Source organism: Triticum aestivum, chromosome 2B (genome assembly GCF_018294505.1).
Source record: "Triticum aestivum cultivar Chinese Spring chromosome 2B, IWGSC CS RefSeq v2.1, whole genome shotgun sequence".
In the NCBI taxonomy this organism is placed as follows: domain Eukaryota; kingdom Viridiplantae; phylum Streptophyta; class Magnoliopsida; order Poales; family Poaceae; genus Triticum; species Triticum aestivum.
Window position 1 is genome coordinate 560,349,216 of NC_057798.1, and position 21,723 is coordinate 560,370,938.

The window sequence follows — 21,723 nt, forward strand, 5'->3', positions numbered from 1 at the left end:
GAGAGATAAGGCTTCTAAACCACTTGGAACAAAGAGATATTCACGGCGTTCGTATAAAAAAGCCAATGCCAATATCTAGGCCCTGGACAGGGCCTCCACCTAGTCCTGATCAGCAACCGATTTGCGGTTTATCTTAACCCAGGGAAGCGAACCAATCAATGGTTGGATGGTTAGAAGGACAGTGGTATACTCAGCTTATCAGGGTTCAAATCCTGGTGCTCACATTTATTCTAAATTTATTTCAAAATTTCCAGCGATACACGTTTATATGAGCGGTTGCATCTGTACTGTGTTTAAAAAAAACTCAAGGCCATTTGGACCTGATTGAAATGAGATCTAAACAAGAAAGAGCACTTGCCATTCATTGGTTATTAGAAGCATCCCAAAAGCATCCGGGTCAAAATATGGCTTTCAAATTAAGTTCTGAATTAGTAGATGTTGCCAAAGGGAGTGGGGATCTCACCAGTACCGTGTGAATAAACAACACTCACCTTGATTCATATACCACCTGCAATGGGTAGGGCTTTGGTAACTGAGCACATATGAGCCCTAAGGGCTCAGTTTCAATACACAAATCGTGTCTTCCTCAAAATCAAGATTAAATACTCTATACACACAAAGTACAGTACTGGACAAAATCCATATTCACCAAAATTTTATCCTAACACCAGAAAATTGAGCAAGACCAGCAAGCATGCACAGAGTAAAGTTGTATGCTACCAAAATCATGAAGGCGGCGATGGGAGAGGCCGAAAGCGTGTCAACTGAGAGATTTACTAGACCAGTTAGGATATTTGCCTGCAAGAGAATGTAAATATCAGTTTCTTTACACTGACCGCTTAAAGAGGTACATATATCTGCTAAAATTTGACGATTCGGTCCTATTAGTCGTACTTTCCCATTTTGGAATCAGCAATAAGAATAACGAGACATGATCTTACCACAAGGAATGCCCCAAGCATATTTTGATTGAATGATTCCTCAAGAACCAAATTCTTGTCATGTGAAATGGACCCCGCTAGTGTGAGAATAGATATAACCTGTCGTTATAATAGTAGCCATCATGAATAGTGAAGCCTGAACATTTTTTTAGCAATTTCGTAACTGGTAACAATACAATCGTAAGTATTAGCAGGCTCAATTGTTGTTAGACCCTTCAGGCAACACCACAACAGGTATATTTAGTTGGAGCTGGAGCCAAAGAGCTGGCTACCTCTAGCTTTAGGTCATTTGCTGATTTTCATTTAGTGCTTGTTCCTTTTAATTACACAGATGGTTGTGCCCTGCATAATGCATTGGCTTACTAAAACTCTTCTTCCAAGTATATTTACATGGTAGTTCTGCATGATCTCAAAAAGAGAATGTAACTAAGTAGCATGCATTTGAAGATGAGAAGTGTGTGCATCTTGCCAGTTTTTCAGGCTCTATTATCAGATTCAGACCAACGTTAAAATATTAAAACCAGTTGGTGAACTATAAGTACAAAGGATAAAAGCTAAACTTTCAAACCTCATTTTTCAGCTAGTGCACATTATTTTCAGCTATGTTGCTCTGGTGCATATTATTTTCAGTTGAAATTTGAATTTTATCCTCATTTGAGAAGATAAACTATGCAAACTAACACTATCCTTGCCCTTTTAGGGCCCACAATTGGATAACTGAAGGTACTATCGTTTAAAGCACTCCCTCCGTCCCATAATATAAGATCTTATTACATCCAATTTGTGAGCAAATTGAATGTAATAAGATCTTATATTATGGGACAGAGGGAGTACATATTATACTTGTCTTCTGGATGTCTTAATCTGACAATGAATGCATGCTATAAGTTTATAAAAGCAAGAAAGGAAATAACAATACCTGAAAATTCTGGCCAAACACAAGCATAACATAGGCGAAGTTGCACTGCAAAATGAAATGCTTGAATTTTTACTGGAGAAAAGATAAGTTGCTGGAGTTACTTTGACCGAATGTAAAACTAGTTTGTAGTAACTGTAGCATTTCCTTTCACTAAAAAAACTTTAATTTGGGAAGGTAGTTTGCCCACGTATCCGTTCATGTTGGAAGAATCGCATTGCGTGAGTGGAAGGTTTACATTTCAGCAATGCAACAAATGTTCTTACTTCAGATTTACTTAGACCAAACCTAAATACTATGAAAATATATGTCATACTCTTACACTTAATCATCATGTTCAAACATAACATGTCCATTGAGATAATAAGAGCACAATACTGTTTTCTATATACCATAAGTTGCTGCTACGTTGCATAGCTATCACAAAAATTCTTCAAATATGAGTTTGCATTTTTAGTACCAGTGTAAATAAACCAAGCATGTAGTTAGTTAGTACCCTACCATTCGTCGAGAAACTCTTTCAACATAGCTGTCAAGAATGATCGCCAAAATCCTACGAACATGCCATCGGAGAAAATGTTAACCAAGGAATATTACAGCTCTTATTCATAGGTGTTCATGTTATCATTGTTTCCTACCAAAATGATGCTGCGAGAACCCATACTTTTACCACTTGAGTGCTCCTAATCTTTCCTTTTGAACTAAGGTCATGAAACAAAAAGTAACCCAGAGATACACCAATCAGGTACATACCCCAGTATCCTGTGGAAGGAGTTCATTAGATCGCATAATGTGGTGCATGGAAATTTATGATACTGAATATTCAAATATAAAAGTGACCTAATAAGTAACAGAACAGATAATTGCCATATTAAAGTTCAGCAAAACAAAAAAGAATGATAGAAAGAGAGCAAACTATTCCTGGGGTGGAGGAGTTGTGGGTACATGACTCCACCCAGCAGGGTTCAAATTTTAGTGCTCACATTTACACACACATGTGCTCAGTTTAGTGATATTTGTGGATTTATCCCACTTTTTCTAGTGTGAATAGGACATATGCTCGCGTGCGTGTGCGCGCGCGTGAATAAGTATTACACATGTTTGTTCACTAAGCTTTCTGTACAAATCTGGACCACTAATGTTATTTTGTCAAACAAACAATAACCAAGCTTGGAAGGCTCTACGCCTCTATGTTCCTCAGCATCTTATGCAAAGAAATGACGAAGAAACCATGTGCACATAGATATTTTTACCAAATATGCTATACACGCCTTCCTTATTCTGGCCAATGATATCAGCACTTCTCTCATGAGATGTGAGGTACTCATTCAACCCAAAATTTAGCCATACCTGGTATCCTGTAAAAATAAATAAGAGCAATTTATCTACTGAAAAGGAGAATTGTAGCACCTCTAAGCCCTTCTAACCAAACTGTAAAACTAGAACCGTTAGTACCTGCAAGAACAAGCATACCAACTATCCCGCAATATTTAGGATGAATCCTGATAATGGATGTAAGGATAGAAACTGCTGCAAGGGTGAAAAAGAAGTTCCAATGGACACCATATTCTCCTACATGCACCTACAAGGTAGCAAAAGGAACATAGCTCTTCAGAAAAGACAGCATTCTAATACGGAAAAAAAAGTGTAAATAACCTTTGATTATGCATTGTAAACTTAAATCTAATCAACTCCACTTTCACTACTACTACCTCCGTGCCCAAATATAAGACGTTTTGGTAGGCTAAACTAGCCTACCAAAACGAATTACTAAACGTCTTATATTTTGGTATGGAGATAGTACAAAGGACTGCACATGCTATAGTAACTATTATATGTATTTAATTCTGCTTAATACAGGTTTCAGTATCTAGAAATGAAGGAAGTGAGAATACGAAAACAGACAGGGACAGGAAAACACAACAAAAAGGTTAGCAAGTCTGCAGAAATGGCATTATATGATAAATTCTGACGGATGCGTAATTTAAGTAATTGGCACAAAGAAGAAAAGTACCTGATAATCAACACCTGATGTAGAGATAAGACGAGCAAAGCCAAGAAATACTAGAGGACTTATGGACTTCAGTGCTGCCTTCCATCTCCTAAAAAACAGAAGGTGCACTATGTGATAGAGTACTTATGATGTCGAATAGTGCCTATTGGCAGATCTAACGGTCAGAAACTACAGTTATCTTCCCAAAAAAAAAATCAAAATTGAAACAATGATTCTGCCAAAGTATCTGTGCCTTTTTGTGATGATACTGCACAAACACGGGATCATTTGTCAGTATGTTCATACAGTAAATTTTCATCTATATGAGAAATAATACTAAGTCAGAAAGCTACTTGGAGAACAACCTAACAAGAAGCGATTAACACAGAAATACCACCTACATGCAAATAGAAAACATGCAAAAAGTTGCAGGACAGATCTTATTTGAAAGAAGAGATGGACTAGTCATTTTATCTTGATGAATGCTACTAATGATTATAATTTTCTTCATTTATCAATTAACTGACAAAGCTAAGATTTGCATGCAGAATTGTAATACTTTGTATCTCGATTTAAAAAGGACAAAAAAAACTCAGCACACCATAACGTAAGTGGTGAAGTTGAAACTTCTAGGTTCCTACAAGCTCCTATGTCCAGTACAAACAATCAACATAAATAAACATTAGTTCTTTAGAGTATCTACAAAAAACAACTTATGTAGTGAGGACATTTTGACATAAAGCCCGACGGACGACAGTATCTAACACTATGACTATTGACTAATAATTATTATCATAGAAAAAGTAGGATTAACTTTGCAGAACATGAATCTAGCTTTTCACAGAGTTTGCCTTTTAGTTTCAGTATTCAGTGAGTTACTTCCGACTTAACTAGATGAGAATCTTAGCATCATGTTGGATCCAAATATATATATTCATTAAGCCCTAAAAGATTTTCTTTAAGACAAATGAGATCATTTAAGCACTTACATTGAGGTTATGTTTCGTGCTTGTCTAGACACCAGTGCATTAGCCACTACAAAAGACCCTACTCCGAGATCCATCTGTTATGTTGGAAGACAGGTCAGATTTCTGATCTTTCAGAAATAATGGCAAACATGATCCAAATTACACGAAGGGAAGCACGGGTCGAGAACCTGACATTAATAACTATAATAAATAATAGATTGATGACGAAAAAATGGAAGCAAGGCATATTTGTAAACAAGAAACTTGTGTCAATTCCAGAAGAACAAAAAAAATAAGCAATGAGGAACAGTAGTTGATGACCTAATCATACAGGGGAAAGGCATAAAAACTGGACAACCAACAAAGATGACAACAGTAAATTGCATTCGACCGGCAGGCCAGCAACCCAAACCAGGGTAGTGATACTGCCGCAGGAGATTATCACGTGTTTAGCAAGGGCTTGCAGCAACAGGTAAAGAAGGTTTGAATTTTTCCAGTAAAGTTAAGGATTGTGGCCTTCATCAAGTATGGTTTAGACATGATGAAGCACCAGATTTCGGGAGTTACAAGGTTGCAAGTCAATCTATGATGGCTGTTGTCAATCGGTATTGAGTTGCATAATATATTATCCAGCTCCACATCAGATAGAGTCAGGTTCACAGTGCTGAACATATACAACCATGGCAATGACACCGGAGCAAGAAGCAGTTGGGGTGTTGCAAGAAGCCGACACAGCCAAGCACAACGGAGGAGGCAAGCACAAGAGGAACGGCAGTGCATACAGGGGTAACAGCATCAAAGGTGCAACTAGAAGCAGTGGTAGCAGAGCAGATAGATGCGATGATGCTAGGAGACGCAGAAGGCATACAAATGGCGGCAGAGTACTCTGTAGTGACATTGTTGAGCCCAGCTGGAAGAATCCAGGCCATGCATGTGTGGAGATTGACTCAAACAATCCGGTTCTATGTGTGTGCACACAAACACGAAACAAGAGTTTGGCGTGTGCAATATTTGCAAGCTACAGTTCTGATTGTAAAACGGACTCTGAAAATATGCTGCAGGCATGAAGTCAGCGGCGGCAGCGGTGGCACTGCTGAGCGCAGCCGGTGGAGTTTCGTAGGCAGGTTTGAAATGCATGAGATTGCATTGTGTTGATCCAATGTACTCCCTCCATTCCTAAATATTTGTCTTTCTAGATATTTCAAATGGACTACCACATACGGATGTATGTAGATATATTTCAGAGTGTAGATTCACTCATTTTGCTCCGTATGTAGTCACTTGTTGAAATCTCTAGAAAGACAAATATTTAGGAACGGAGGGAGTATGAGATTATGAGCATAGACCAGCCAAGCAAAGATATACGTGTGCAGCAATTTGCATGGAAGCCAGCAGATCAATTAGGGCATGAAGAGTCCGGGCCAGGAGATGAATAAGGAATGTTTAAACTGCAACAAAACCGTGAGGATCACAGGGCCAGCTTTGTATTGATTACTAGCTCAACAATTTCTTGGACTGGCACACCTCTGTGCCATGAGTTTACTTCCATGTGCACAGCAGGGTGGGCAGCGATACAGTGCGCTGAAGGAGAAGCGGTGGCTGTGAAGCAGCAGGAGGCATTACCGGTAACACAACCCACACCAGCCCCTAATGTGCAGCTACGTCTCTACTTGATGCACCAGAGGAGTCCATGACTGACAAATTGATTTCATTTAACCAGTCTAATGAAGCCGTTAATCCTTTGCAATCCAAATCATATGCACAATTTGCAGCTGTTGCCATTTTTTGCACACTAGTTCATGATTTTGTGCAATTCTTAATGATGATGATTATAAAACTAGGCCATCATGGGGGATACACACCATGTAAACAACCTCTGGCTATTTAAGTAGCCTTCATGATGAAAATAAGGCAGCGGAACCTGTAAAAACAAAAGATAAACTAAAGAAAATGCCTGGACGAATTAACTTACAATGCCACTACCATATGTTTCAGCCTTTGCATACCGTCTAGGAAAGATTTTGAAATCCACTGCCAATATGGACACGCATGTCACTAAAACCTACAAAGAGCACAATCACCATTAATACTGCAATAGTACTGCTCCATCTCTAGTGCTGGTGAAGGAGCAATAATGTGTTACTTATATAATCAATAAACTTGTGCATACCACTGACACTCGGTAAGAAGATATGTCTGCCCTAAGAGAAGGCAGATGTTGTTGAGCCTTGAGATGAGACTGAGACCTGAAACTGCAGTGTCATATAACTCCAGATCACCATGGGTGGTGTTTCACGAAAAGAAATCAGAAGGGAATTAGAGCAGCAAAAACAAGGTAACAAAAATTGGAGTAATAACTAAATACCAAATACCTTTTAAACAAGATGTAGATAGATATCACAGCTACAAGAGAAATTGCACAAATATAAGTCCATTCAGCTAAGATCTGCAACAAACCAAAGGAATAACCACAGATTCACTTATAAGTTAAAAAATGTTAAAGCTCATCCAAAGATTGGTAGATGACAGCTGAATAGTCAGTAGTTCAGTACTATAAGCTTGTGCTTTGCACGTTCCTTGATTTATGCCGTTTAACAATTTCATCATGTAAGCATATTAAAATGCAATGAAGAGGGTACTTGCCGTGAAAATCAGAAGTATAGGCAATACGACAGTGAGACAATCTATAACCAACGCTGAAAAGTAATACACTCCATCTTTATGACCAGCAAGAGCATCATCATTTTTCTTCACTGAATCCCTCCTAATATTATCTATAATAAGATAAAAACAAGGAAGTAGAATCTCTGTCAGATCTACTCCATGAATGAAAATAAAGAAGTTTCTTTATTGATAACAATGACTACATCAGGGTAAAAAACACATGGAAAAACTGAGAAGGATGCCATGACATAGCTAGCATCAGATTGGCCAGCATAGTTTGAAGTAGTGGACATGCTAGCTGCCCACAGTCAGTAAAATGTATCAATATAGATGCTGGGATATGAAAAAGATTGGGCTGGATCGTTGAATATCAGAAAATACCTTGTTTAAAAATATCAGAAAATACACATTTATGATCAGAACGCTAAATGTGCAAAATTGCAGCATACTGGCAACTGAATTCCACTTTCCAGTCATAACAGATAACACCTATCTCGCTTGAATATTTGTTGTACAACAAGATTCTACACTTACACGAAAAGGTATAAATGGTTTGAAAATTTACAGTATCTCTAACCAACTGACCTCTGCTGCTCCATTTCCTTAAAACCACCACTGCCTGCGAACCCAAAAAACAAATCAGACCACAACCCTGACGTGCATATATAGGTACAGAAATATTGGGAATCTAAGGGAGAGAAACTAATCAGTCACCGGCACGATAGCGGAGAGCGCCGCGATCTCCAGCAGGGACGACCCCGTCAGGTTGCTCACAAATCTGCATCATGAAGGAGGAGAATACCTAGAAGTTAGCAGAGCAGTACGGGCGAGAATAAAGTGGTGGCGAACGCAGGTAGGATTTGACTTTGCACTCACTGCTCCTTAAGAAGCTTGTTGGGGTTCAGGGGCTTGTCGAGGAGGCCCTCCATTCTTGGACTGCGAGAGGTGGTTCGGTTGGCGGCCGCTGGTGGTGGCAGCGGCAAGTGAGCCGAAGGAGGACGGTTGGAAGCCAAGACTCTGTGGGTGCAGCGGCTGGCAGGCAGTGGCGGATCTAGAATTTTGAAACAGGATGGTCCACCCTAAAAAAAATACAATAAATATGACATGCCAATAGCACAATAGGAAATTGTCAATATGATCTTACAAACATATGAAAAATTCTCAAATAAGTCTTTGATTTTGCATAAAAAAAGCCTACATGCCTTGAAAAGTTCAAAGGAGACTATGTGCATGTGTTCATTATTTCACATTTGATACATATATGTAATCAGGTGGTCCTAGTTGACATTCTGTTCTTCAATATGATAATGACATTTATTGATTCAAAAAATGAGAACAATGTATCAATTGCTTGATCCAGACAGAGACAATTCAGTAGTAAGTAGTAACATTTCTGAAAATTACAGCTCAAGATGCCACATGGATTCAGAAAAATGGATCCAAACTGAAACAATTTAGTAAGTAGTAACATTCCTGGACAGGACTCAGCACTAGCAATACATTACAATTTACAGAGGAGCACAACAAGCCTTAATTCGTAACCAGAAGTACTGGCAGGTGGCAGCACGACGAGCAATGAGTATAATCAGTAAACAGAAATTGCGGAAGAGGCAGAAATCTTATCAAACGTACCTCAAATCGGGCTGGGCGGCTGGCTGCGTGCCTTCTGCAGCTGCACAACGCCGCGCGCCGGGCGTCAACTGCCGAGTGCGGTCTGGGCGGCTGCCGGCTGGTCGCGGTGGCGCAGGGCAGGGGCGGGGCGGGGTGGGTAGAGTCGACGGCGGGGCACAGGATGACGGGACCAGGTGGCGAGATCGGCGGGAGCGCAGAGCAGTCGCGAGGGGAATCGGGGACGCAGCGGCTGTCCTGGCCGGCTGGCCGCTGCAGCGGCTGTGCGACGAGTCGGCTCGAGGCTGTGTTTGCTGGGTTTTTTTTTTCTTTCCTTCCAGCCCATCCCCTGTTCTCTCTTATGGCTATGGTCTCTCACAGACTCACGCGATGCGAAATTTTGAATGCTGCTTGACAAGACCCGCTTAGGAGGAAAGGCGAATTCTGGTGTCTCTGCGTTCAGCTTTATCCACAAACTAACACAACGCACTGGCTTAGGTAATTGTCAAAATATGTTGGCGTCACATGGTCTTTGCGTGCGGTTCACTATTTTGAAAAGAAGAAAAATACAACAAAAGATCACACATGAGGCATTGAAGAATCTTAAGTGACCATGGTTCTTTACAGACACAACATTTCGAATATTGAAACCGTATGAGAAACAGACATTGGTAAATTGACCGCACAAGGTCGTGGATCGGGTAGGAGGACAAGGTTTGTTTCGTTTTTGAATTACAATTTGATCACTCTCTTATTCTATGATACAAAATTGAAATAACTTGGTTGAAAGAAAAGTAAAACAAAAGCATTATATTGAGTTGGAGTCGCATTTCTGCATTTGTTATTTGTGCCCTTTATAAGCGTTGGTCTCGCATGAAAGTAGTAGCGTGGTTATCTATTTATGTTAGGTCCCACATGTGAGTAGAAATACATTTGTTTATCTATGTTCTTGGAAGGTTGCTAGGTAGAGATGCATTTGTTTATTGGTGAAGGTTGTTGACCCCGCATGTGTACTCATTACCAACTGCAACCTTTATAAGTAGGAAAGATATATGATGGATCTAGCCCTCCTTCCTCGCCGATCACCCAACATGGCAGCCCCGACGGGAGCCATGCAAGCTCGGGCTGTCAGAAGTGAGAGAACCTAGGTAGCTCCTTTGGAGGGACACTACAAAATGATGTTTTGATGTTGTGATGTCTAGACACAATGAGGAGGGGGGGGTGTTCTATTGTTGTTGTTTGTCGTGATGAACATGGCCTTTATCAAGGCGCCTCAATTGTTATCTTCAAGGATATGGTGCAAGCCGAGATGCTAGAGGCATTGGCATTCAGTGAAGCTTTCGCTCTAGCGTCGGATCTCTATATTAGCAAGGTAAATGTGGCTAGTAATTGTGAAGCCCCAGTTCAAGGATATGGTGCAGGCCGAGACACTAGAGGCATTGGCATTCAGTGAAGCTTTCGCTCTAGCATCGAATCTCTATATTAGCAAGGTAAATGTGCCTTTATCAAGGCGCCTCAACTGTTATCTTCAAGGATATGGTGCGGGCCGAGACGCTGGAGACATTGACTTCTTATCCACTATCAACCACTTGAAGGGCCATCCCAAGCGACCCCGAGGTCACGAACAGTCTAATCAATGACATTGCCGCCCAAGCGACCAAATCCAACACCATGCACAGGAGACCTCTGGAGCCACGGCTCCGATTTCCACACCGACGTTGAGGTTGTGCACTCATCTAGTGGGCAAGGAAGCTAACAAAGCCGCATGAGCCACCACCAACTGATGAGAGACCGGACCTCCAAAGTGTCGCTCCAAGGGGGAAGCGATGGGGCCCGCCGTCCACATCGACCTGGACCAAAGCTTGGGGTTTCATCCGAATAGCCTGAGGCCGAGATAACAAGGAAGGTGAAGAGGCTCCACGACGACACCTCTAAAATCTTAAGGTTGCGCCCCCAACCGAGCCGACGGACACCTAAGTGACAAGAGATAACACCCTACCACCCAACATGGTTTTCGGAGCCTCCACTGAGACATCCACACCGATCCCAAGAGGCATGCACTACCCTAGTCGATAGCCCTGTCACCCCAACAAACCGAAGCCAGCACCCTTGCGCAGAGGCAAATTCAAAAGCATCAAACCACCAAATGCCACACAAAATGCGCGGATATAACGGTAAAAAAACCATGGGGTGAATAGTCTGACTGTCATGACATAGGGAATCACTCAAGCTCAATTTTTTCTTAATGGATTGTCAGTATAGTACACCAATCCGCCGTAAACAAGCTCAAACGTTTCATTTGGAATAAAATCCGGGTTACTAACAGCTTTGTTGTTGATTGAAGATGTTGAAAGAAACTCTTGTCTCAGGGAACTCCCCACTCATCAAATTGCAAGTTGTCTACAAGTTTTTAGAACAGCTATATGTGGGAGGAGTCAACTGCTTAATAGCAACCAAGAATGTGTCGGGTCCTCCTTGGAAAATAATGGATATGCTCACTGACTTCTCATAGTACTAGAGTGGATCAAAGAGCTCAAGATGTCGGCTTGTAGAAGAGGAGCCATGAGTGCTCTTGCTCTGGCAAAAGCATATCACCAGGAGATGGATCCGGCTCTTCTTGCGGGCGGGTTCCCAGAGTTGAATGTACATAACACTCCTTTCACGAAGGCCGACTTTCAACATTTGTGTCAAGGAGACCCGGGCCTCATGGTACCATCATTGCTATGGCTTGAACTTAACCAGTTTTCATGTCGGTTTTAATGAAAATGGTGCTCATGGATATGCCATAGCCGAAACCTTTTGAGTTGATCCCACCACGTAAGCAAGCACTTGATGCACAAGCCGGCTCAAGTAGCTCATCCAATGTTCTTAACGAATACATGGAATTGAGGCTTTGTCTTAAATGCATTGGGTACCCGAGAGCCCCTGGACTAGCACCGATGAAGCTGTGCAAGAACAAGAGAAAACTACCGAGCCATCTCAAAGTAACACGGCACCGACAAAGGCTGAAGGGGCCCGAGGTGAGGATAACCTGGCAAACCAGAATGTCAGGTCTCAACTAGAGCCGAGTGCGAAGGCTTGAAACTTTGAAAAATAGTATGATTTAGCCTTGAGAGGGCTTGTAATAACTTTGTCCTTTTGAAAACTTTGCCTGAATTTGCTTGATCTGATAGTGCCATCGTGCACTTTTGAAATAGTTGTGCAAAAGATCATCGATGAACTGCTATGTTGCTTGTTCAATATGAATCCTTGACCATATTTTCAATGAAACCCGACAAATTGCCTTGCTCCAAATTTTTCATAATTGTGGCATTCCTTGGTTGAAATAACTCTCATGAAAATATGAAAACCCAGTCGTATAGATGGAAAACGGCTTCGGCAATAAGATAGATAGATAGAGAGAGAGAGAGTAAAAAATGAAATGGGTTATAATAAACCGGGTTATAATAAACCAAATAAATGCCCGCTTTCGAGGCTTAACACTTAAAAAGTAAAGGTCGGCTTTCGAAGCTCGACACTTGATATGTAAAGGCCGACTTTTAAGGTTCGACGGTTGAAATATGCCTCATGTGGAAGCAGGCCTTGTAGCCTTTGTGCTTTATCCTCACTATCTAGAAAGCCGGCTCTCACGTGACATAAGTCGGTGTTTTAATTTTGATAAGTTCAGGGTCAACAAAATCCATAATAGGCATCAGTGTGATTGACTTGTCAAGTGTACAACCGGGTCACATATCTGTGAGTAACATCAAGCCTTCAAGTAGGTATAACCAATTAATATCGATGAGTTAGAAGCCCCAAAGTAACAAATGATCAAAGAATAAAGACTCAACACACAACTTTTGATGTGAAATGACAAAACTCTGGGGACAAGAGATGTCGGCTTTATTTCATTGATCATAATATATACATAAAAAGGTAAATTATGCAAAAACAGGGAAGTACAACTAATTGTGAAATAAAAGAGTGTTTAATATGGATGAAGATGTGCAATGTTCGAAGGTCTGGTGCTTTCCTCCTCAGACGTGCATGACTTGTTTGCTTCACGCAAGTCAACGAGATAATATGACCCATTGTTTAGGTTCTTGCTGATAACGAAGGGTCCTTCCCAGGGAGGGGAGAGCTTATGCATACCTTTCTGTTTTTGTATCAGATGGATCACTGAGTCACCCTCCAGAAAGGTACGACTTCAGACTCTATGGCCGTGATAACGACTTAGGTCTTGATAATATATTGATGATCTTGAGGCTTCAAGATCACATTCTCCTTCCAGGGCATCAAGAGAGTCTTGACGAGCTATCTCATTGTCTGCCTCAACATATGTTGTCACCCTCGGAGAGTCATAGCAGATATCGCTTGATACCATGGCTTCTGCGCCATAGACGAGGAAAAACAGCGGATGGCAAAGAGCTCCTTTGTCGTCCATTCCCAAAAAACAGACGACAAAAAGCTGGCTGATGGCAAAGATCATATTTGCCATCAACCACTTCGCTGCCGTCTGCTAGTGGACGACAAAGAGTGAGGTGGGCCCCACTAACGAGCTGCTTAAAAAAACCTAACGGCCGCAGACGACAAAGAGCAAAAAGGCGGACGACAAAGGTGGGGAAGACGGCAAACATTTGACTTAACTAACGGTCGCACCCCACCCCACCCCGCCCCTCTCTCTCTCTCTCTCTCTCTCTCTCTCTCTGTTTCTCTACCTATCCTCACCGACGACACCGCACGTGCGCCGCCGCCCCCACTACCCGCCGCCGCCCCCATCGTCCCACCACCCTACCGCCCAACCGGCTCACTGCCCCGGCACCACCGCCGCCGCGCCCCGGACCCCCCGCTCCCCACCGCCTCGGAGCCCTGCAGCCCCGTCGCCACCGCCGCTCGGCGCCCCAGGCCGCCCGCCCCCCTCCTCCACCGGTCGCCCCACTTCTGAAGTGAGCCCTAGCTCCTCTTTTTTTCTTTTTTTAGTTTTAGGTTTATGTTTAGTTTAGATTTAGTTTTATTTTTAGGTTTAGTTTTAGGTTTAGGTTTAGGTTTATGTTTAGTTTAGTTTTAGTTTTAGTTTTAGGTTTAGGTTTAGGTTTAGTTTTAGGTTTAGGTTTAGGTTTATGTTTAGTTTAGTTTTAGTTTTAGTTTTAGTTTTAGGTTTAGGTTTAGGTTTAGTTTTAGTTTTAGGTTTAGTTTAGTTTTAGGTTTAGGTTTAGTTCTGGAAAAAAAGTAGAAAATAATAATAATAATAATAATAATAATAATAATAATAATAATAATAATAATAATAATAATAAGAAGAAGAAGAAGAAGAAGAAGAAGAAGAAGAGGAGGAGGAGGAGGAGGAGGAGGAGGAGGAGAAGAAAAGAAGAAGAAGAAGGAGGAGGAGGAGGAGGAGGAGGAGGAGGAGGAAAAAAGGAGAAGAAGAAGAGGAAAAAGGAAAACCTTCTTCTTCTTCTTCTTATTCTTCTTCTTCTTCTTCTTCTTCTTCTTATTATTATTATTATTATTATTATTATTATTATTATTATTATTAGTAGTAGTAGTAGTAGTATTTTCTACTCCTCCTCCTCCTCCTTTTTCTTCTTCTTCGAGGGGTCGAGGGTCGAGGTTAGGGGTGCGTCAGCGCTGAGGGAACCGGGTTGAGGATTGCTATTCTCCAAGGGTTGAGGGTCGAGGATCGCCGGTCGGGTTGAGGGACTAGGGGTCGAGGATCTTCCGGTCTGAGTGCTGACCGACTGGTGTCGTAGCTTAAGATGAGGACGTCCCCGAGCTGAAGGTCACGAGCGTGGGTGAAATGCTTCCATCCGTGCGCGAAGAACAGATGGAAGCAGTTTGCCCGCGCTGATGACCTTCAGCTCGGGCATGTCCACATCTTAAGCTATGATAGCAGCCACCCAATGCTCACAATGAAGGGGTCGAGGGGTCGAGGGTCGAGGGGTAGACGATCGCCGAGGGGGTCCTAAGTTATGTTGTACTTGATGATGATACATTAGTACTATTATACGCATATTATTATTCTTGTTAGTATTAAAATAATTTATGTTGTACTAATTTCGTTTACTCTATGTCATGGGAGGTGTTGAAAGATGGTGGGCGTGGGTAATGAGCGCTCCGAGGCTCCTTCTTCGTCGACGCGTGGTGGGGGGGGTACTTCCATTCCACCCCAGACTCTCCGGAGAGCTTTGGACGACAATGTGAAGACACCGGTGAGCGTTTCTTCGTCGGTGTCGTTGCCCACCAGGGGAGGACGTCGGGGAGGGAAGAAGAAAGGAGGAGGTCGGGGAGGACGTGGCCGTGGGAGAGGTAGGCAGGCTACTACGCCTTCCTCGCCGCCACCCCTAGCTGATTCACCCGAGCACATGACTGCTAGGGTGAACACGTCCGAGGAGGAGGCTATGCGGACTCCGGTCCACGAGGCTCGGGTCGACGACCCTTTGGCCCATGATACTTGGCCCTACGATACTCCGTCCTCGGAGACGTCCGGATGGGGTACCTGGACGGGTCCGCCTGAGGGGCCGAGTGGCCATGCTGATGGTGGCGGAGATCCGGCTGATAGTGAGGGCGGGGTGGTTGAGGGGGCCACCGTCTACCAGTGTGGTTGTACACGGCTCCCGTCCATGCTAGCAACCTGCGAGCATAGGTGGTTGATTTAACCTGATGGGGAGAGGTAAGTGCATATTTACTCTTTTTGTACCATTTGGCTTCACGTTTCTTCAAATATCTAATGCGCTGGCCTTGTCATACTGCAGGGGTTGGCATCACGTTGATACTGTGCGCAGGCCCAACTCTGTCCTTGGTGTGCTTTGCTGGCAAAACTTCCCGGGTTTTGTCATGTTGCCCGGTGAGGGTGAGGTTCCAGAGCTAGGATTGAGCTGGGAGCACTACTTGGCTGCCTCAGCCCCACTGGAGGTGATGATCAACGATGTCTTGTGCCACATGAGGGCAGAGATGTTGATCAGAAGCTTTTGGGTTCTCCTTTACACAATTAAAATTCTTCAAATAGCTAGTTATTGTACTAATCAATGTTGCCTCGTTTGATTGCAGACCTTCTACAGGTGTGAGAAGGGATATGAGGGGGCCGCGGTAAAGCTTATCGACACCGAGTGCAGTGTAACATCCCAAATTTTCAATTTGGAATGTTATACATAGATCATCATTGCATATCATATTTTTGTTGCATTGTTGGCTCGATCCTAGAAATTCTATGCAACTCAAGGACCCACAGAGAGAGTTGGGGATTTCGTTATTTTCTTATTTGAGCTTTTCTCAAATTTTGAAAATAGGATCATTGATTTTATTTATTTTATCCTCAATTATTTCTACTACCAAAAATTCAGAGAGGGAATAAAATGACTTTCCCCAAAATAAAGAAATAATGCAGATTTAATAAAAAATCAAATAAGTTTTATTTTGGAGTTTTTTCGCCTATTTATTTGGATTTAGGAAAAATGCGCGTTTTTAAAATTGTATTTAGGCCCCAAATAAATGTTCATCTTGTCCGGCTTGAATTAGAAAGCTAGGGAAATTTTATTTTGGGAATTTTGGAGTCCGTTTAGTATTTCTTTTTATTTTTCTTCTGCGTGGAATTATTAAAAAAAACGCAACCGACCTACGGGCCGTGTCCGCCTAGGACTCGCGGCCCGCGGGGCTTTATAAGCCGGGGGAGGCCAGGCCCGCGGCCCAGCCGCCCCAGCCCCGATCCGCCGTTGCCGCCAGCCGCGCCGCCGCTGCCAGCCACCGCCGCCGCCGTAGCCGCCCGCGCCGCCGCCCCGCCCGCCGAGCCGCCGCCGGACCCCGCCGCCGTCGCCGACCTCGCCGGACCCCGCCGACCCTGCCGCCCGCACGCTCGCCGAGGTCGCCGCCGCCTGCCCCGGTTTTTTTTAGAAAACCGATCGGTTTTCCGTCGGTTTTATTTTCGGTTTTTTTAGTTTCGTTTTTTTATTAGATCAGTTTTATTTTCGGTTTAGTTTAATTAGCGAGCGTTTGCTCGTTCTTTCGTTTTAACGAACGTATTCATCATATTTGTTTAGTTAACGAACGTTCATTCGTCAACCCGTTCGTCATTTTTCTTTTTCTCGGATTTAATCCGCGATTTTTCTGATCGCGATTCCTGTCCGATTCTCGTTTTAGTTTAATTTTTCGCTCGTTTATCGGAATCAGGCGATCAAGCGCCTGGAGTTTCATCTCGAAACCCTCTTTCCGAATAATCAACTTAAACAAGTTTTTGCTTCTGTAAAATTTGACTTAGATCCAGATTAGCAAAATGAACATGTTTTGTTTCGCCGTTGACTTTCGTTGCTTGTTTGATTTGTTTCTTTTTGCAAACCGGAGTTCTTAAGTTGAACTTTCAGGTTAGATCTTTTATTCGAGTTTTACCTGTGCATTAGATGAGTACTTATTGTATGTTTGTTTGTTTGTTTGTCTGCGATAGAATACACGGAGTGTGCCGCCTGTTACTTCGAGTCTCTAGGTTTCGCGGATCATCAGCAAGGCAAGTAACACTTTGATCATATCCCTTCTCATACCCAGTTTTTATGTATTAGATCAATCCTCAAACATTGCATGACTAGGATATAATTAAATTGTGGGTTGGGAAGTAGATGAGGTAGTACCTATTACCTGTTTTATTAACAAACCTTTGGGAGTTACTTCTACGTTTGCTTATTATGCCATGCTATGCTAGTAGACGTGGATTGGGTGAGTGTATCCATGACAGATGTGAGATTGTTAATCAATGGTTTATTTAAGGTGGCAACTTAAACACACATCTGGGTGGATTGAGGCACCTGGTTTCTATCAGGACTTGCCTGTATTTCTTCGGACCGCCACCCAGGCTCAAAGGGATCATGAGATTATTCAAACTAGAAACTTACGTGTGCAGCCACAAGCCATTATGGGCTCTGGCATAGTTGACTAAGTTGTGCAAACTCTTACGGGTAGACTAACAGATGTAGGGGAAAGTAGGTGTACCGGTCTACCCACATGTAAGGTGCTAGCGCTTCCGAAAGACTGTGTCTCGGTCATCCGTTTCTCAAACATCATGTAGTGCGAGAAATCAAACGGAGGCGATCGAGTCTTGTGGGGAAAAGTGCGCAAACCTCTGCAGAGTGTATAAACTAATCATGGTTAGCCATGTCCTCAGTTATGGACGTTTTGAGTATCTAGTACCTGGATATCATGTGAATCTCATCATGTTACTCTAATTTAATATTGTTGGGTTTAATGAGTACTTTTAATTGGGATTGAGAATGCTCAAACGGAGGCGATCGAGTCTTGTGGGGAAAAGTGCGCAAACCTCTGCAGAGTGTATAAACTAATCATGGTTAGCCGTGTCCATGGTTATGGATGTTTTGAGTATTTAGTACCTGGATATCATGTGAATCTCATCATGTTACTCTAATTTAATATTGTTGGGTTTAATGAGTACTTTTAATTGGGATTGAGAATGCTGTCAACCATTCTCAATGTTTAACAACCACTATGATAGTTAAATAAATTTATTCCTTTGCAGTAGGGAAAAATTGGCTTTATGCAAAACTGTAACCATAGAGCTTTTTCACCAGCCAAATTGCATGTAGTGTAGCTTAATCCATTGTTATTCTCTATGTGTCACATTGCCAGCATATTCCATGTGCTGACCCGTTTTCGGGCTGCAACGTTTCATGTTGCAGACTTTTCAGACGACGAGTAAAGTGCTTTTAGGTCGTGGTTCTATACTTAGTGATGCCGTTGGAGTTGATGGACTCGCTTATCTTCCAAGTCTTCCGCTGTTATCGATTTTAGATGGCCTTAAGCCATATTTATTTCAATAAGTTCTCTTTTGAGACATTCGATGTAATAAGTGTGTGATTGCTACTCTGTTATAAATCCTCCAAGTACTGTGTGGTGTCAGCATTACTGATCCAGGGATGACACTGAGCACAGAGATCAGACTGTTTGAGGTCTGGTTGCTACAAGGTGGTATCAGAGCACACGCTGACTGTAGGACACGGCCACTAAGCTTAAGCCTTAGATCACTACTCTTTCTTTCCCTTTCTGACTCCTCATCTTTTCTATTCTTTAGGATGGCAGATGCAAGGATCAAGTTCGCACAACCAGATGAGAATTCACCTTTTGGATGTCACTTGAAGGAAGCCACTAGATACCTGAACATAGGAGTACCAAGCTTCACTGGGACTTTCAACGCCACTTTACCCGAAGAGGAGCGCTGGAGGATTCAAGTCTACATTCCAGGAAGGACATTTGCACCAGTCACGGAGCCAATAGAGTTTACCTTTGATGTACCAACATGGAGCCTAGGAAAGAGCATGGCAGCTCACATCGCCATGGGACGAATTGGAGAAGTTTACTACAACGATCTCAAGAATACTATCTACCAGATTTGTGGGCGCCGAGATGAGCATTGGGAAATGATCACTACCAGGAAGGACAGATCAATCACAGCTTATATTCAGGAGTTAAAACAACACATCTGATGCCAGGAAAATCAGATGTGCGCAGATATGGAGGATCTGCAGAAGGCTATGACCAAGATCAAGGAGCTAGAAGAAGAACTCAAGGCTACACGTAAAGACTATATGGAAGAAATCGTCGCTCTAGTAAGACAGAACGGCGACCTTAAGGAGAAGATTGGAGTATTCATGGGAGCATCAACACCTAGAGGAGAAGAGGATGAACCTACTTGCCCAGATAATTATATCATCATCGACGAAACCGACTCGGATCCCGACGATAGCGATGATGACTATGTTGATGAAGTTGGAGCAGATATCATGGAATCTGCATCGGAGCAGTTTTTCTAGTTGACCACCATAACAGTAGTAGAATTTTCCACCATTTAATTAGTTTTAGTCCAATCACTTTTGTAACGATAGTTAGACCGTTGTATGCCCTTGTTTGAATTGATTGGAATGATATTGTGTGTTTTGTCTCATGTGCATATGGGTAGTGTTATCTCACTAGACCTCATTCTATTCTTAACTCTCCCCTTTAAACCCTCATATGCCTCCGAGACGCGACCCCGAGTTTGTTTTTCCGCCAGAGATCACTCAGTTGATTCAACAGCAGAATACCTTGATCCAAACATTGGTGCGGAACCAAGGCAACAACAACAACAACCCACCACCACCACCACCTGTTGACCATCTGGCATGTTTCTTAAGGTTGAATCCGCCGGTGTTTTCCAGTAGCACCGAGCCGATAGTAGCAGATGATTGGCTCCGTAAGATAGGGAGGGAGTTGACCACTGCAGGATGCACGGATGGAGAAAAGGTGAAGTTTGCCACACATCAGCTTGACGGACCCGCAGCAGCATGGTGGGAGAATTTTACAGCCACTTACCCTGTAGACACTGTCACATGGAATCAGTTTCAGCAAGCTTTTCGTACTGCCCATGTTTCAACAGGAGCTATGGCCATGAAGAAGCGTGAGTTTTGTAACTTACGCCAAGGAGGACGGACAGTTGGCCAGTATGTGGATGATTTTAGTAATCTAGCATGTTATGCCCCAGATGACGTTGCTACGGATGCAACTAAGCAGGAGAAGTTTCTAGAAGGACTGAATAATGAGATGAGCATGCAGTTGATGGTAGCCACTTTCAATAACTACCAGGAGTTAGTAGATCGTGCTCTTATGATTGAAGGGAAGCAGCAGCAGATTGATAATCGTAAGAGAAAGTATGCACAGGGAAAGTACAATTCTGGAGCTCAGCAGAAACCACGCTTTACCCCAAAGTCAGGAGGACACTTTCAGCATACTCACGGGGGAGGCAGCTCGCACAATCATAATGGCACAAAGAATGGAAACGGGAATGGAGGAAGCAATGGACAAAGCCGCACCAACCCGTCAACACCATCCAAGGCAGACCTGAGTCATATCACTTGTTATAAGTGCCGTAAGACTGGGCATTATGCAAATGATTGCCCGGAAGCCCAAAATGGAAATGGCAATGGAAGCTCAGGAAAGAAGCCGAACCCTTTCAACAGGGGGCAAGTGAACCACGTTACCGTGGAGGAGGTTGAAGCCCAGCCAGATGCAGTAATAGGTAAGTTTTTGGTTAAGGCATTTACTGCAGTTGTTCTTTTCGATACTGGTGCATCGCATTCATACATATCAAGGGGATTTGTGGATAAGTTTAGCCTGCCCACTAAGACTCTTAAGACACCCATTCTAGTAAGTTCACCGGGAGCTGAGTTTATGGTCAGTCAAGGATGCTTTCAGGTGCCATTAAGAATAGGAAGGCATGTTTTCCCAACGGATTTAATTATATTGGAATCCCAAGATTTGGATGTAATTCTTGGTATGGATTGGCTGTCGATGTATGGAGGAAACATTGATTGCGCCAGCAAGACAATTTTGCTTACGACACCAGAAGGAATAAGAATCAAGTATGTATCACGGCATGAGCCAAGGAGAGCACACGTAAATTCCTTATCAGGAGTTGTGTAGGAGGAAGTACCAGTGGTAAAGGATTTCCCCGATGTATTTTCAAAAGAGTTGCCAGGCATGCCACCGGATAGAGATATTGAGTTCTTAATTGAACTACTGCCAGGCACGGGGCCGATATCCAAGAGACCGTACAGGATGCCAGCCCAAGATTTGGAGGAAATTAAGAAGCAGATTAAGGAACTATTGGACAAAGGTTTTATTCGC

The 21,723-nt window shown here is 42.8% G+C and overlaps 1 protein-coding gene across 2 annotated transcripts; it reads right to left on the bottom strand.

The window, feature by feature from the left end:
- Positions 1-473: 473 nt before the first annotated feature.
- LOC123046036 (uncharacterized protein At4g17910) lies at positions 474-9,463 on the bottom strand. Of its 2 annotated transcripts, none has more exons than XM_044469316.1 (17): positions 9,115-9,463; positions 8,359-8,561; positions 8,197-8,260; positions 8,068-8,101; positions 7,462-7,592; positions 7,191-7,264; positions 6,989-7,070; positions 6,791-6,880; positions 4,840-4,913; positions 3,872-3,959; positions 3,313-3,439; positions 3,111-3,215; positions 2,496-2,619; positions 2,359-2,410; positions 1,861-1,905; positions 942-1,040; positions 474-798 (listed from the first exon to the last, which is right to left on the bottom strand). In XM_044469316.1, the coding sequence occupies exons 2-17, from the start codon at positions 8,409-8,411 to the stop codon at positions 646-648; spliced, it is 1,395 nt and encodes a 464-aa protein (XP_044325251.1). In that variant the 5' UTR covers positions 8,412-8,561; positions 9,115-9,463; the 3' UTR covers positions 474-645. The 2 variants fall into 2 exon arrangements, with proteins under 2 accessions (XP_044325251.1, XP_044325252.1); XM_044469317.1 differs by having other exon boundaries at positions 6,989-7,064; positions 9,115-9,458.
- Positions 9,464-21,723: the final 12,260 nt, after the last annotated feature.

Excerpts from the sequence above, each read along its gene's own strand:
- LOC123046036 (XM_044469316.1), bottom strand. The coding sequence starts at position 8,411 with ATGGAGGGCCTCCTCGACAAGCCCCTGAACCCCAACAAGCTTCTTAAG. Across the intron at positions 7,265-7,461 it reads CTATACTTCTGATTTTCACG|ATCTTAGCTGAATGGACTTA; the intron begins GCAAGTACCCTC and ends GGTTTGTTGCAG. Across the intron at positions 4,914-6,790 it reads AAACATATGGTAGTGGCATT|ATGGATCTCGGAGTAGGGTC; the intron begins GTAAGTTAATTC and ends CCAACATAACAG.